The 14154-nt window shown below is 38.9% G+C and overlaps 1 protein-coding gene across 6 annotated transcripts in view; it reads left to right on the top strand.

The window, feature by feature from the left end:
- sh3pxd2aa (SH3 and PX domains 2Aa) overlaps positions 1-14154 on the top strand; it is a 204157-nt gene that overhangs the window by 172121 nt on the left and 17882 nt on the right. For 4 of the 6 annotated variants that reach the window (XM_007251360.4, XM_022674731.2, XM_007251359.4 and 1 more), the window contains 2 exons: positions 6458-6571; positions 11077-11160. In XM_007251360.4, coding sequence (XP_007251422.3) covers positions 6458-6571; positions 11077-11160 — 198 coding nt within the window. The remainder of the gene's footprint in view (positions 1-6457; positions 6572-11076; positions 11161-14154) is intronic. The other 2 variants (XM_007251361.4, XM_022674732.2) reach the window with 1 other exon arrangement.

The following is a 14154-nucleotide window of genomic DNA, read 5'->3' as shown; positions in this document are numbered from 1 at the left end:
GCGGTTGGTTAATCTGCAGATGAAGAGATGGATTTACGTCTGCAGATCCGTAGGCAGGCTCCATGCTGGCTTTGCTGTCAACATTCCAGTTGAAGGAGAGGTGCTATATTACTTAAAAGTGCAGTGAACACTACCCAGAACCCCACAGAGATCTGAACGTATTCCATACATCACATCCCACGCCACTGGTCTAGATTGGAGTAGCCTTACTAAAGTAAGGCATAATTACAAACCGAGCTTCGCACAGCTATAAAAAGCAACTGTTTTTCCAATAGTGCTGCTGAATGAAGCCATACTTTCCATGTTACTGGACTTTCCAGTAGATTCCTACTGTCAGCATGCATATGTGGCTGCACTGATCCGGTTTGTTTTAATTCTGCTTCCATGTGTGATTTTAGTTCTTCTGACTGTTAACAGAAATAAAGGCTTCAGGCTGATTTCACTGTTGGAATTCCAACAGCAGTAGTCCCCGTTAATGCACTTAACCACCTGACAAGTGACACAAAGTGCACATAAACCTGTCCTTCAGATCAAACAGCACAAGTTTAGGTACCAGTTGATGACATCAGTTTGCTACAAATGTGTTTAAATAGTCTTAAACTTGCAAGGATGGTTTCTAAATTATACTGTAAAAAGGTTTCTTTAACTCACAACAACCCATAGATCATACAGCTCTGGAAAAAAGAGACCACTTAAAAATTGAGTTTTTTGATTTTACCAAATAAAAAAAACTCTGGAATACAATCAAGAGGAAGATGGATGATCACAAGCCATCAAACCAAGCTGAACTGCTTGAATTTTTGCACCAGGACTGGCGAAAAGTTACCAAAAAGCAGCGTATAAGACTGGTGGAGGACAACATGCCAAGATGCATAAAATTATTAAAATACACTGTGATTAAAAACCAGGGTTATTTCACCAAATATTGATTCCTGAACTCTTAAAACTTTATGAATATAAACTTGTTTTCTTTGCATTATTTGAGGTCTGTTATTTTAGCCATTTCTTATTTTCTCCTCCTATTTTCTTCTCCAACATCAACTTTGGTTGGAAAGACACCAAAATATATAGGGTAGGTCTTCTCCAGGACTAGGCTTGAGAATCACCTTGATTCAAAATTCTGAAGGTTTCTCTCATAGATTGGCAATACTCCAATTATTAATCCAGAAATGGATTAAGAAATGTGCGGATTTGTTTTCCAAACTTTTGGATGCCCTGACCTTCTTTCATAAGACGATGCCATGTCAGCTGTCCACAGACACCCTCCTGACATCGTAATTGAATTTTTATCAACATTGCATTTTATTCGGAGATTAGAGGCACAGCTGCACATCTCATCGAGTTAGCACAGTCTTTGGACTAAACCTCCAGCTTCCTCTTTCTCCTACGTTTCGTATCGTTTTCCATTCGTCTCCCAAGGCTATAATAACTTGTGCGCACAAGCACACACACACACACATACACCTATAGAGTTGGGTATACACTAGGGCTGTGCAGTTAAGTCGGTGCATGCAAGGTAATGGAAGTGCAATATAAGATGCCAAATTCAAATTTAATATATGACATCAGTATCATACATTACATACAGTATAATAATGTATATTACAGCAGTGCCCAGGGACCAGTGTGGGTTAAGGGCCTTGAATGAGGATCCAGCTGTGGTAGCTTGCTAAAGATGGGTATGGAGCCCACAAACCTGTCATCAATAACCTGAGTGCTTTAATTATACATATACTGTATACAGTACACTAAACGTTGAAGAAATAGTTGTACTCAGAAGGAAGTGTTGGATTGCAGTACTCATTGGAAGGAAGATAAAAGTTACCAGGAACAATAAATAATAAAGCATTAGACTAATATGGGCTGTATCATGTATACAGCTCTGAAAAAAAAAAAGAGACCACTTAAAAATGATGAGTTTCTTTGATTTTACCAAATTGAAAACCTCTGGAATATAATCAAGAGGAAGATGGATGATCACAAGTCATCAAATCAAACAGAACTGCTTGAATTTTTGCAGCAGGAGTAAAGGCATAAAGTTATCCAAAAGCAGTGTGTAAGACTGGTGGAGGAGAACATGCCAAGATGCATGAAAACTGTGATTAAAAACCGTGTTATTTCACCAAATATTGATTGATTTCTAAACTTTTAAAACTTTATGAATATGAACTTGTTTTCTATGCATTCTTTGAGGTCTGAAAGCTCTGCATCTTTTTTGTTATTTCAGCCATTTCTCAATTTCTGCTCAAAATGAAATTTTTATTTGAAATTTGGAAGAAGTTTATAGAATTAGTTGTCCATAGTTTATAGAATAATCCAGAGCTGTGTATTGAGCTACACATACAGAAGTAGTAGAGTTGTAGAGGTTCCTAATGTTGTCCATTGATGATCCATTCCATGCAGCTTGTATATTCTCACAGTTTCTTACAGCAGATTTTGCTCTAGTGTCTGGTCATGGCATAGCATTTGTGTCTTTAAGGCAAACTCCTGACATGGGAGCAGTGTATGAGACATGGATGAGCCACCACCACCCAGCGGCGAGACCTGGTGAAATAGAAGGAAAACATGGCGACACCCCTGTTCCTTACTAGTGTCGCATAATCTGGTGTGTCTTATGTATGAAAATAGACCAGAAAAAAGACATTCATTGCTAGCGCGCCTTATAATCCTTATATATTGTACTCAAGTAAGAAGAGAGAATTGTAAATCAAATTCTCCCACACACTGCACAAATGTGGATTCACTGAAGCAAAACACACAAACATAAACTGAACACACAACTGGATATTTATGACAGCGGCAGGCCTCATTGATCCCAAATGTTACACAGGAAATGCCTCAAGTGCCTCCAGTTTATAAACAAAGCTCACAAAACTGGAGTGAACCACCACAGAGAAGAGAGTGAGAATGAGAGTAAGAGTGAATCTGTGTACAACGTCAGTGCGTAGACTCAAGTGTTCCATACAGAGTTTATGTGCTGCTCTGACTTTATTTGTAAACAGCCTCTTGTTGCAAAAGAGCAATGCTTAAATGTGGACGCACAATGTCCAGCTCAAAGCATTTCTCTGTACCACAGGCAGAACACCACCAGAGTGGTACACTTTAACATTATAAACACCCAGAAAGTGCATGCCCTCTGTTTATTTTGCATTGACTTTACATTACATAACATTTACATCACATTTATCCAAAGCGACATATACAAATAATGATGTATGTTTAGCAATACAGAACATAAAAAGAATTCAAGGCAAAAACGTTTTTGACAGGGCATAAAGGTGGCTAGATTATGCAGACAGGATCAAAAATGTACATACACCTACTTGTGTTTTTAATTTAGGGGTGCTGAAAGTTTGAAATTTGTGAAATAAGGGTAAAGAACCGACTTTTCACCAAGGTTTCATGGTCAGAAAAACCTAAATTCATCTACAGTATATGAAAGACTGAATCAGCTGTTAAACATGGTGGTGGAAGCATCATGCTGTAAGATGGGTTGCTGGAAGTGGAATTGCTAATTACACAAAACAAATTCTTTTTGGTCTGTTTTAAATTCTGTACAGAAACAGTATTCCTGTTCTATCCATGTTAAAGATGTATCCCATTGCAGATGTACACTCATGCCCTGTAGATGTGTATGTGTGTGCACACATTGGATACTCAATATATTGTAAATATCAACTGTTTTATGCAAGATATTAAAAATAACAATATCATAATATTTCACCTGCTACACAAGTTACTAATTGTGTGTGATTTAATTCCAAAAAAGTATATACAATACCAAGTAATAAAATGTTGGACACACCTTAAACTCAGTGGTACTTTATTATTTTAGAATATTCTGCATTGTAGATTTATACTATGGATAAAAACATATAGAATTATTTTGTAAACATAAAAGCGTTAAACAACCCAGAATATGTTTTTTATTTTACATTCTTCAAAATAGCACATCTTGCTTAGATGACAACTTTGGCATTTTCTCAGCTTTATGAGGTAGAGTCACCTGAAATGTTCAGCTTTCAGTTAACAGCTGTGCTAAACTTATCAAGAGTTAATTACCTACATTTCTTGCCTCTTAAAGTGTTTGAGAGCATCAGTTGTGTTGTGAAGAGGTAGAGTTGGAATAGCCATCTTAATAAATAGCCTTATTTGAGTAGTGTGGTAAGAACTAATCAAATAAATAAAAAAATCTTTTAAGATGTTAAGAAGTAAAGGTCAGAAAACCTCAATTTTAAAAGCAGTCGCAAAGACCTTTAAACGTTAGGATGAAACTGGCATTCATCAGGACTGCCCCGGAAAGGAAGAACAAGAGTCACCTCTGCCCACCTTTAAGGCTTCACAGAGTATTTTTCGGGTTGTTTATCACTTTTAAGTTACTACATAATTCCTAATGTGTTCCTTCGTAGTTTGAATGAACTTCAATATTAATGTAGGAAATACAATTAAAAATGAAAACATTGTGTATATTACTTGTATACAAAGTTATTCATTAAATATGCAGCATCCTGTGTTTTTGCTGTTACAAACAAATGCTATTTAATATATAAATATATATATAAATACCGTCCAGCTCTAGTGCACGTTTTCTAGAGTACCACTCTAATACAGTTGTGGTCAAAAGTTTACATACACTTGTAAAAAAACATAATGTTATGGCTGTCTTGAGTTTTCAATAAGTTCTACAACTCTTATTTTTCTGTGATAGAGTGATCGGAACACATACATGTTTGTCACAAAAAACAGTCATAAAATTTGGTTCTTTCATAAATTTATTATGGGTCTGCTGAAAATGTCACCAAATCTGCTGGGTCAAAAATATACATACAGCAACAAAATTTGTCAATTTTGGTGATGTAGCGAGTTGTGTCAATCAAATTAGCTTCATGTCATGGCCTCTTCACTTCTTGTAAGTGATTCTGATTGACTACAGCTGTTGACTTCTCATGAGCCCATTTAAATAGGGCTCATTTGACCCAGTGATTAGACTCAGCTACAAAAGCTACAATGGGAAAGTCAAAGGAACTCAGTGTGGATCTGAAAAAGCGAATTATTGACTTGAACAAGTCAGGGAAGTCACTTGGAGCCATTTCAAAGCAGCTACAGGTCCCAAGAGCAACTGTGCAGACAATTATACGCAAGTATAAAGTGCATGGAACAGTTGTGTCACTGCCACGATCAGGAAGAAAACGCAAGCTATCACATGCTGCCGAGAGGAGATTGGTCAGGATGGTCAAGAGTCAACCAAGAATCACCAAGAAGCAGGTCTGCAAGGATTTGGAAGCTGATGGAACACAGGTGTCAGTCTCCACAGTCAAGCGTGTTTTACATCGCCATGGACTGAGAGGCTGCCGTGCAAGAAAGAAGCCCTTGCTCCAGAAAAGGCACCTTAAGACTCGGCTGAAGTTTGCTGCTGATCACATGGACAAAGATAAAACCTTCTGGAGGAAAGTTCTCTGGTCAGACGAAACAAAAATTGAGCTGTTTGGCCACAACACCCAGCAATATGTTTGGAGGAGAAAAGGTGAGGCCTTTAATCCCAGGAACACCATGCCTACTGTCAAGCATGGTGGTGGTAGTATTATGCTCTGGGGATGTTTTGCTGCCAGTGGAACTGGTTCTTTGCAGAAAGTAAATGGGATAATGAAGAAGGAGGATTACCTCCAAATTCTGCAGGAAAACTTAAAACCATCAGCCCGAAGGTTGGGTCTTGGGCGCAGTTGGGTGTTCCAACAAGACAATGACCCAAAACACACATCAAAAGTGGTAAAGGAATGGCTAAACCAGGCTAGAATTAAGGTTTTAGAATGGCCTTCCCAAAGTCCTGACTTAAACCCCATTGAGAACATGTGGACAGTGCTAAAGAAACGGGTTCATGCAAGAAAACCATCACATTTAGCTGAACTGCACCAATTCTGTCAAGAAGAGTGGTCAAACATTCGACCTGAAGCTTGCCAGGAGCTTGTGGATGGCTACCAAAAGCGCCTAGTTGCCGTGAAAATGGCCAAGGGACATGTAACCAAATACTAATGTTGCTGTATGTATATTTTTGACCCAGCAGATTTGGTGACATTTTCAGCAGACCCATAATAAATTTATGAAAGAACCAAATTTTATGACTGTTTTTTGTGACAAACATGTATGTGTTCCGATCACTCTATCACAGAAAAATAAGAGTTGTAGAACTTATTGAAAACTCAAGACAGCCATAACATTATGTTTTTTTACAAGTGTATGTAAACTTTTGACCACAACTGTATATAGCCCTGGATTTCCAGTGCCAGTTTTTATGCCAGTTTATTTGATGCCAGCTTTCCTGTTCCATGCATTAACCATGGAAAATCATAATTCTCTCATGTGAGCGCTCTTTAATTATCATTCACGGCTAGTTCAGTTTTTATGGGCCTTGGCGGTGGGAAAGATGGCTTATGTATATGTTTTCATTCTGTGTGTGCAGGCTGGTGGTTCGTCAGTACTGCAGAAGAACAGGGCTGGGTTCCTGCCACGTATCTGGACGCTCAGACCGGCACAAGAGATGATCTAGATCTGGGCACGTCCAGATCTGGAGAGGGTAAGACCAACACATTCACGAACTCCGAACATACAGATAACATTCTCTCTTTTTTATCATTCACTTAGGTTTCTTTTTCTATTCCATTACTTGCATTAAAGGAACAGTTTGTGAAAATCAGATTTGCACAATTTTACTTTTACTCCTGAATGTGGTCTTGTACACACGTTTGAGGTCAGAGGTTAGCTATGAATAGTGAGTGAGTAAACATCATGCCAAAACCAAAATCCAAAACTTGCCTCAAACCATACTGACTGGTTTGGTTAAGTAATCTCAAATGAACTTGCTTTTGTGGTTGAAATACTGTTACTCCTACTGCTACTGGAATCTGTAAACGTGGACAAAAATCCGAACGGCTTTAGTTTTTAGTAAGCCTTTTAAGTATTAAAAATACATATTTTTAAATATTTTAATGATAAAATACTGCTTGTTTGCCAAAATTTCATTATAAAGAAACATTTTTCAGATTAAAAGAGCAGTATATTGGGGTGACGAGTGGTACAGCGGTCTAAAGCACTATTCCACTATGATCGGGAGATTGCTGGTTCGAATCCCGGTCATGCTGCTTGCCATCAGCAGCCAGAACCTTGTAAGAGCACAACTGGGGGAGAGAGATGTGTGCACACAAAGAAAGATGAAAAAAGAGAGAGGAGGTAGTGTAGAATGTAAAAGCCAGAAAAGTTTGTTTCTAACTTGTTGGATAGTTAATAAAGTTACGCTGCTTTCGAACTCCCGGCAGTGTAAGCTAATGAGTTAATGCTGGGTATCTAGGTTTCAACTATCAGCTCAGTTGTTTATGAGAGCAGATTTTTGATTGTAGGTTATAAAGAGCTTCCAGTAACAGTAAGTGAGGGCTGAAGGGCAGAAAACTCCAGTTACAGTTACAGCTTGTACTACTGTACTTGTGTGTTCACTGATGTCTGTCTGTAATATTGAAAAATGGACGCAGGAGGCGCTCTTACAGACAGAATGACAGAGCTGCTCACAGCATTGCCTCTTGCGCTCATAAATCGGCCAATTCCAATTATCTAAAAAATAAAAAAAATCGGTCCAATGAATTGGGCAGCCCATATATCGGTCGATCACTAGCTACAACATAGGTTTGCCACAGTAGGATAAATTGCCCTTTAGTTTTACAAGTTAAGACTTTATTATATTTTATTAATAAAGCTTAAAATGCTGTAAATCATGTTAATTATTAATGGAAACCGTCTGATATCAAAAATGGCTTGGCTGATCCAGGTACATTTGGGGGTAAAGTAAACATAAATTGTGCTAATACTAACGTTTTTACAAATTGTCATCAAAGGCACGTTTCAATAGTGTTTTTCATATCTACAATGCCATAATAAAAGAGTAGCCTAGCATTTGTACTGTACATATACACACAGCCACACACACATACACACACACACACAGTTGTCAAAGATCACTCGCCACACCAGCATTCACTGCAGAAAGCAATACCCCCCCCCACCCTCCACTCCTCTCCATCTTCGTACTTTTCCCATGTTGCCAAAGTCAGACGAAAAGCAGCCCACTTCACACTCATCAACTCCAACCTTCACACAATGCCAGACACATAACAGAGGCGCTGCGAGACCGCCCTTGGCATTCAGAGGGCCCTGGGGGAGTCTCAGGAACACACACTCTCATCCTTTATCCTCTCGCTCCACGCCAACGACGAGGATCGAAGTGATAGAAGGGAATTCTTGGCCAAGGCAGAAATTCCACCTCTCGAACCGGAGTGGAGAAATTCTTCTCAGTTTGAGTTCCTTCAGCCAAACGTCCAGTCACTCCCTCTCTGGAGGCAGCGTTTCATCACGGCCCCTCCCCCCGTGCCCTGTTTCACTGCATTACAGCTGGTAGGCATGAAGAAAGCGTCTGGCAGTAAGTGAACTTGAAGGCAGTGGAAAAAGAGGCTAATGTGATTTGTGCTGGATGACGGAGGGCCACTAGTTTGCTGGCTAGCAAATGCTAATCTTTATTAGCGACTGGAGGAAGGACGACGGTCACATGCACATATTCGCAATCTTTTTCCTGTAATGGCTTGTGCAGCTGTGCCATGGCATGCACTCATACACACACTCATATAGCACACTCTACAGCTGCCATCCATGACTGCTGTGTCTCTTTCAGCAGCCAGTCATAGGAACGGACAGCCTGAGCTTTACTGCAGCACACAGTGTGTTATCCGGCCCGAAGGAGTCTTTTAACACACCCACACGCACACACACACAGACTCGCCATCACACAGACACACATACAGTATATACACATGCTTGTGCACACACACAGGCTTGTACATGCCATGCACTTTCCATTTTCCACTTTTTTTTTCCACATTTGCACTTACTAAATCTAAACCCTTAAAGATCTCCCGCTTAAATCCAAGTCTTCTTGTTGTTTGTGAAATATAACACAAATAGGTGTATCTGAATTGTATATGCATGCTGCACATGAAACTGTTCTTCAGCCCCCATTGTCTGCTGTAGCTAAGAAAAGAAAATACTCAGAAAAACAAATGGATCAGGAAAAGCACAGTGTCTATGTCAACTCCTCAGTTCATGGCCTCATCCACCTTGGCTCGGGACCGCCCACAGACAAAGCTAAAGCCAGGCTGCAGACACTGTCTCGTCAGCTAAAGAGCTTACAGCTCTGTTTACAGCAGCTAGTTGACGTTAGCTATTTTGTATAAGTAACTGTAGGTTTAAATCAGATCTCCGGTGGATTCTGTGTTTTACCGAGACCTTAAATAAACACTAGGGAAGCACGGTCTGAGAAGGTAGCACAACTTGACGGAACACCGGTCAAAGCAGGCGCCCCACAGCCGAGCAACTCTCAAAAAAAGTGGCATTCATTGATTCATACTAGAGACCACAACTAGACATTTTAAAATGAATGAAAGATCGATGGAACGAGACCTTTAAATCGCAGCTAAATGATGCAAAGGCAGCAAATAGAGCTAAAATAATGTAAGAACAAAGTTTGTTTCCATAAAAAAAACATTAAGAACTATATTACCGAATGTGAAAAACATGGTAAAGATTGGTGAAGAACTTTTTCAGCAAGGAAAAGTAATTTACATTCACATCTCTATTACAAATGCAGTATTTCTCAGGAGAGGAGTGGGGACAGCAAAGAAATTAACTTTCTCCTCCTCCGCCACATCATTACACCTCATTCCTAAAGCTCTTTTTCGCTAATGTTACTTTGTTTCCAATCACAGATCAGAACAAAGTCCGTAAATGAATCGCTCCATCTGTTGCATCAAAACATCTATCTAGAATCTGAATGGAAACTATGAGCCGGCCTCTACGGCGCAGACAGTAAGACAGAAGCACATTTCAATATTGATTCATGTCTACATTCTCAACTCCAGTGTTGCAACAAACTGCTGTATTTGTTGGACGGGGTTTCAATCCCAAACCTCAGCTGACAACCATCAATTGTGGGACAGAGGTTTAGAGCATGAGGTCAGAACTACAATTCCCATTAACCACTGCTGCTCTTTGCACAAGGACTACATTTTGGTGCTTTGTTTACAGATTGAGTTTGTGGTCTGTATTTTAGTGGTTTTGATCTTTGCTGCTGTTTGCGCAAAAAATGGTATCCATCTCCAAAATGGCACTTGAGAAAGACAAATAAAAACTAAATTCCAGATAATGTATGAGCTTTTCTGTTGGTCCATACATCAAGTTTTTTTGAGAGAGTAAGGATCACCTGTTCAAAAGCTTATATTTTACTTCAAAAAGTGAGGAAAATTGAAAAAAATCTGTGGATGAATGACCCTTGCAATTGACACGTTCATGCTCCGCCTACAAATGCATAGCAACTGTTGTAGTAACTACAATGCAATTTTTTGTTAACATACATCAGTATGTTTGTAATCTTTGTAAATCTACGTAAATAATTAATACTAAATAATTTATAAAAATAATTAATAATACGTGTTTTTTAAACTTAGTTCTAGATATTATATTTATTATAGATATATAATTTTTTTTTTATTTGTATTTCAGTGGAACATTTTTCACCACATAAAATGACCATAACTGAGTAAAAAACAAATCTATTCCTGATATAAGTAGCTTTGTATAAAAAGTGCATTTCTGGGTGTCAATTGTCATGGTCCCAGCTGCAAGACTCCAGCTTCAGTGTCAGCTCTTCTAAATTGAACTCTACCTCCTAATAGTAGACGTTCATCACTGTACTGTATCACGTTACAGTGAATTTCTGTAGATGTCATAACACACAACACGTAACACCTTTAACCTTCCATCTCTTCCTCGGCCATGAGAGCTTCAGCCACGAGACGCTAACCAAGCAGAACCCACATCTTTAACACAGCAGCCATTGTTCTTCTTTTCCCTGTGTTCAGTAATGTCGTCATGTTACTAATGCCCGTTTTTCTTCTTCAGTTGTTCATGTTGAGTTTGTCGTTTGTCTTCCTTTTCTGTTCTCTCTCTGCTTCCCTGCCTTTCCCCTTCATTTATCCGTGTCAGTTACTAAGCGGCGCAAGGCCCACCTGAAGAGACTGGACCGGAGGTGGACACTAGGGGGAATAGTCAACCGCCAACAGAGTCGAGGTGAACAAACCCAAACAAACACACACACTCACACATGCATGACTGCATGGGATATGTGTATATATATATATACCAACACGCATATATATATATGCGTGTTGGTATGCTCACGTGTGTGATGAAGCGCTTGCTGTGAGAGTGTGTGTGTGTGTGCGCACCTCTTATACAGACTACAGATTTTAAATAGTACTTTTACGCTCTCTGTAAAATCTTACTGTTCCACCTTAAATGATGCAGACAATGGAACTGCTGCTCTACTTGAAGGGTCACTAAACCCCCTGATTTTTTCTGACTCCAACCTCAGCTCAAACTTGAAAAATGCTGAAAAAAAAGGGAGGGGTAGTTTAAGAGGGGCACTGGATGATGTATGGGTTTAGGGGTGGGGCAGAATGCAGAGCTAATTGGCTGAGCTGCAGCAGCAGCAGTGTTCCTCTGACAGAGGTGAGATCCAGATGGTTAAATATCAACAGGCGCTGCATAGGCAGAAATGACCATAATTAAAGCATTTTTTAAAGCTTAGGAAATGTTCATAAAAAAAAACAGGACTGGTATGTTTCATAACTTTAAAGGAACACATTTCAGATATTAATGAAAAATAGGGTTTAGGGTTTAGTGGCTTTTTAAGGTAGAATGAAGAGTTATACCATTAGAAGCCAACTTCAGCCTTGTTTTAGCTGCTAATTGGAAATGTCAACATACTGTATTTATCAGGTAAAATGTTCTTGCTCTTGTTTTGTTCTTAAAAGAGTGTTAAGGATTAATACTTCATAGTATTGACCCTTGTATTATTTCATAGTATTCATTTTCATAGAATTAAATGGGCACAGGGCACAGTGCTGTCTGTATCTATCTGATATGAACCAACAGTCAAAGTACAAAAAACAACACTTAGTACACTGGGTATGCTTTGTTTAAAAAAGAAAAAAAAAGGTTCAAAACTGCAGATTCTATGTAACCATCTAAGAAAAGATCATTGCTGGAAATAACACCTGGAAGATGCCAGAGGAGGTCTCTGCTACAACAACGATCCACTGGATTGGAACATTGCTGTTATAAACTAATAATGATTCAGCATTGGACAGATGCTAGAGGGCGCTGCTGAGCAAGTCAGACAGTTCAGCATATAAACAGACAGATCAGCATTTTAAAATTGAGATTCAGGTGCAGTTTGATGTTCATCATCTGGGACAAGCCAGTATTTCTGCCTCAATACTTACTTGCTGGTAACTTTTCATTTATTTTTGCAAGTAATATAGTCTTCAACCTCCTATCATGAAATGCAATTTATTTGTGAAAGACTATAAACATGTTTTATTTATGCCTTAATTTAGTAATGACTTGCTGGGAGTGCCTTTTAGTGGGCTTTCCTTGTTTTTTTTTTATATGATCTTGTTGAAAAGCCAGTTTAGGACCCAATAGGACGTTGGACCCATAGGATGTTGTGTACCAAGTGCACAGAAATCTACTAAAAATAGTAATATATTAACTAAATGTCAAAAATTGTATGGAAATTAGTTAAATTAGCCTTAACAGTACTAAACCTTGGAACCCCATTGGGTCCTGGCTAAGGGACTACAGTATATGTGGGGTAAATATTATTTTAATTTTGTTGAATCTGTAGATCCTGTTGGAGCTCCAGGAGATCTTAACCGTTTGTGCAAACATTTTCCACCACCTTTTCATCAAGCTCTCTTCACCCCTCCCCACACACATATACATACAAACACACACACACACACTCCTGGACGTTAAGCACTCTCTAATCTAAACCATCCCTCCCTGGCCAACAGCAACTCTGACCCATACACCCAAAGCATGCTGGGTGGCCAGTTCTCATAGTAAAACCTTTATGAAAGGCTCCACACTTCAATGCGCTCTACAGAACGATTAGCAGTCACAAAAGAGAAGTAGACAAATTGGGCATTTTGTTTCTCAGAATGACAGTGTGAGAAGTATTAGAGGATACATCGTGAAATCATTTAAATGCGTTTTCTGTGGAAGAATGAGTAATGAGACTATTAATATTACATGGTTTGGAGACTAACAGTCTGAGACATAAAGCGTCTGAGGCGTGAAATGAAAGACTAAAAGAGACTTTGTTTGTTTGGAGCCACTTGCAGTGCTTGATATTGAATTAGCTTTGATACGAAAGAAGTTTGATTAAAATGAAAGTTTGATTTGCCTTTGTTTGATGCAGAATACATATTTAGATACTAAAATAGATTTAGAACTAAATAAATTTTATAGCAGAAAGAAAGCTGGAGCTTGATCTTTTCTCATTTGTTTATAAAGGAGATATAAATGGAATTGTATAAAAAGATAAGTTTCTCTTATTAATTTCTTCAGTTTGCAGGTATTTTCTACTTTATGAGTAGCCGGCAGTTTTCTGTAGTTTTTTAAATCAATGATTCAAATCCCAGGACATGCTGTTTCGCCATCAGCAGCCGGAGTCAGAGAGAGCACAATTGGCCATGCTCTCTCTTTTGGTGGGTAGATGGTACTCTGTCCACTCTCCACTCCCATTAAGATGCTGGTAGACACAGCAGTCAGTAGGGTGATGTATCAGAGGTTGGGATCTGGCAGTTTCCTTAAAATGCACTACTGTCTGTTGATGCTGCATTAAAGGCAGTTTGAAAAGAGAAAAGGGATTGCTGACTTCATAAGTATCAAAAGATGGCCTTTCCTTAACATCCATGGATGCTTCCACAGGATCGCTTTGAGATTCCGTTTCATTTACATACTTATGAAACCTGTTCGAGATGACTTTTGCTGTCTGACATGCTTTATTATAATCCTAGAAGAAGCCATTAGGGAATTTGAAAATGGATTGTGCCATGAAGGGTTGCACATGGTCAGCAACAATATTTGAATAGGCTCATAGTGTCCTTTTATCCATGATTAATTGGTATTAACTAACCAGCTACCTCCACCAGCCTAGACTGTTGACACAAGGCACGATTGGTCAATGGATGCAAACTGATGATGTCAAATTCT

This window comes from Astyanax mexicanus, chromosome 21 (genome assembly GCF_023375975.1).
Source record: "Astyanax mexicanus isolate ESR-SI-001 chromosome 21, AstMex3_surface, whole genome shotgun sequence".
Classification (NCBI taxonomy): Eukaryota; Metazoa; Chordata; class Actinopteri; order Characiformes; family Acestrorhamphidae; genus Astyanax; species Astyanax mexicanus.
Note: the sequence above shows the minus strand (reverse complement) of the source record. Positions and strands in the feature narration are given on the sequence as shown.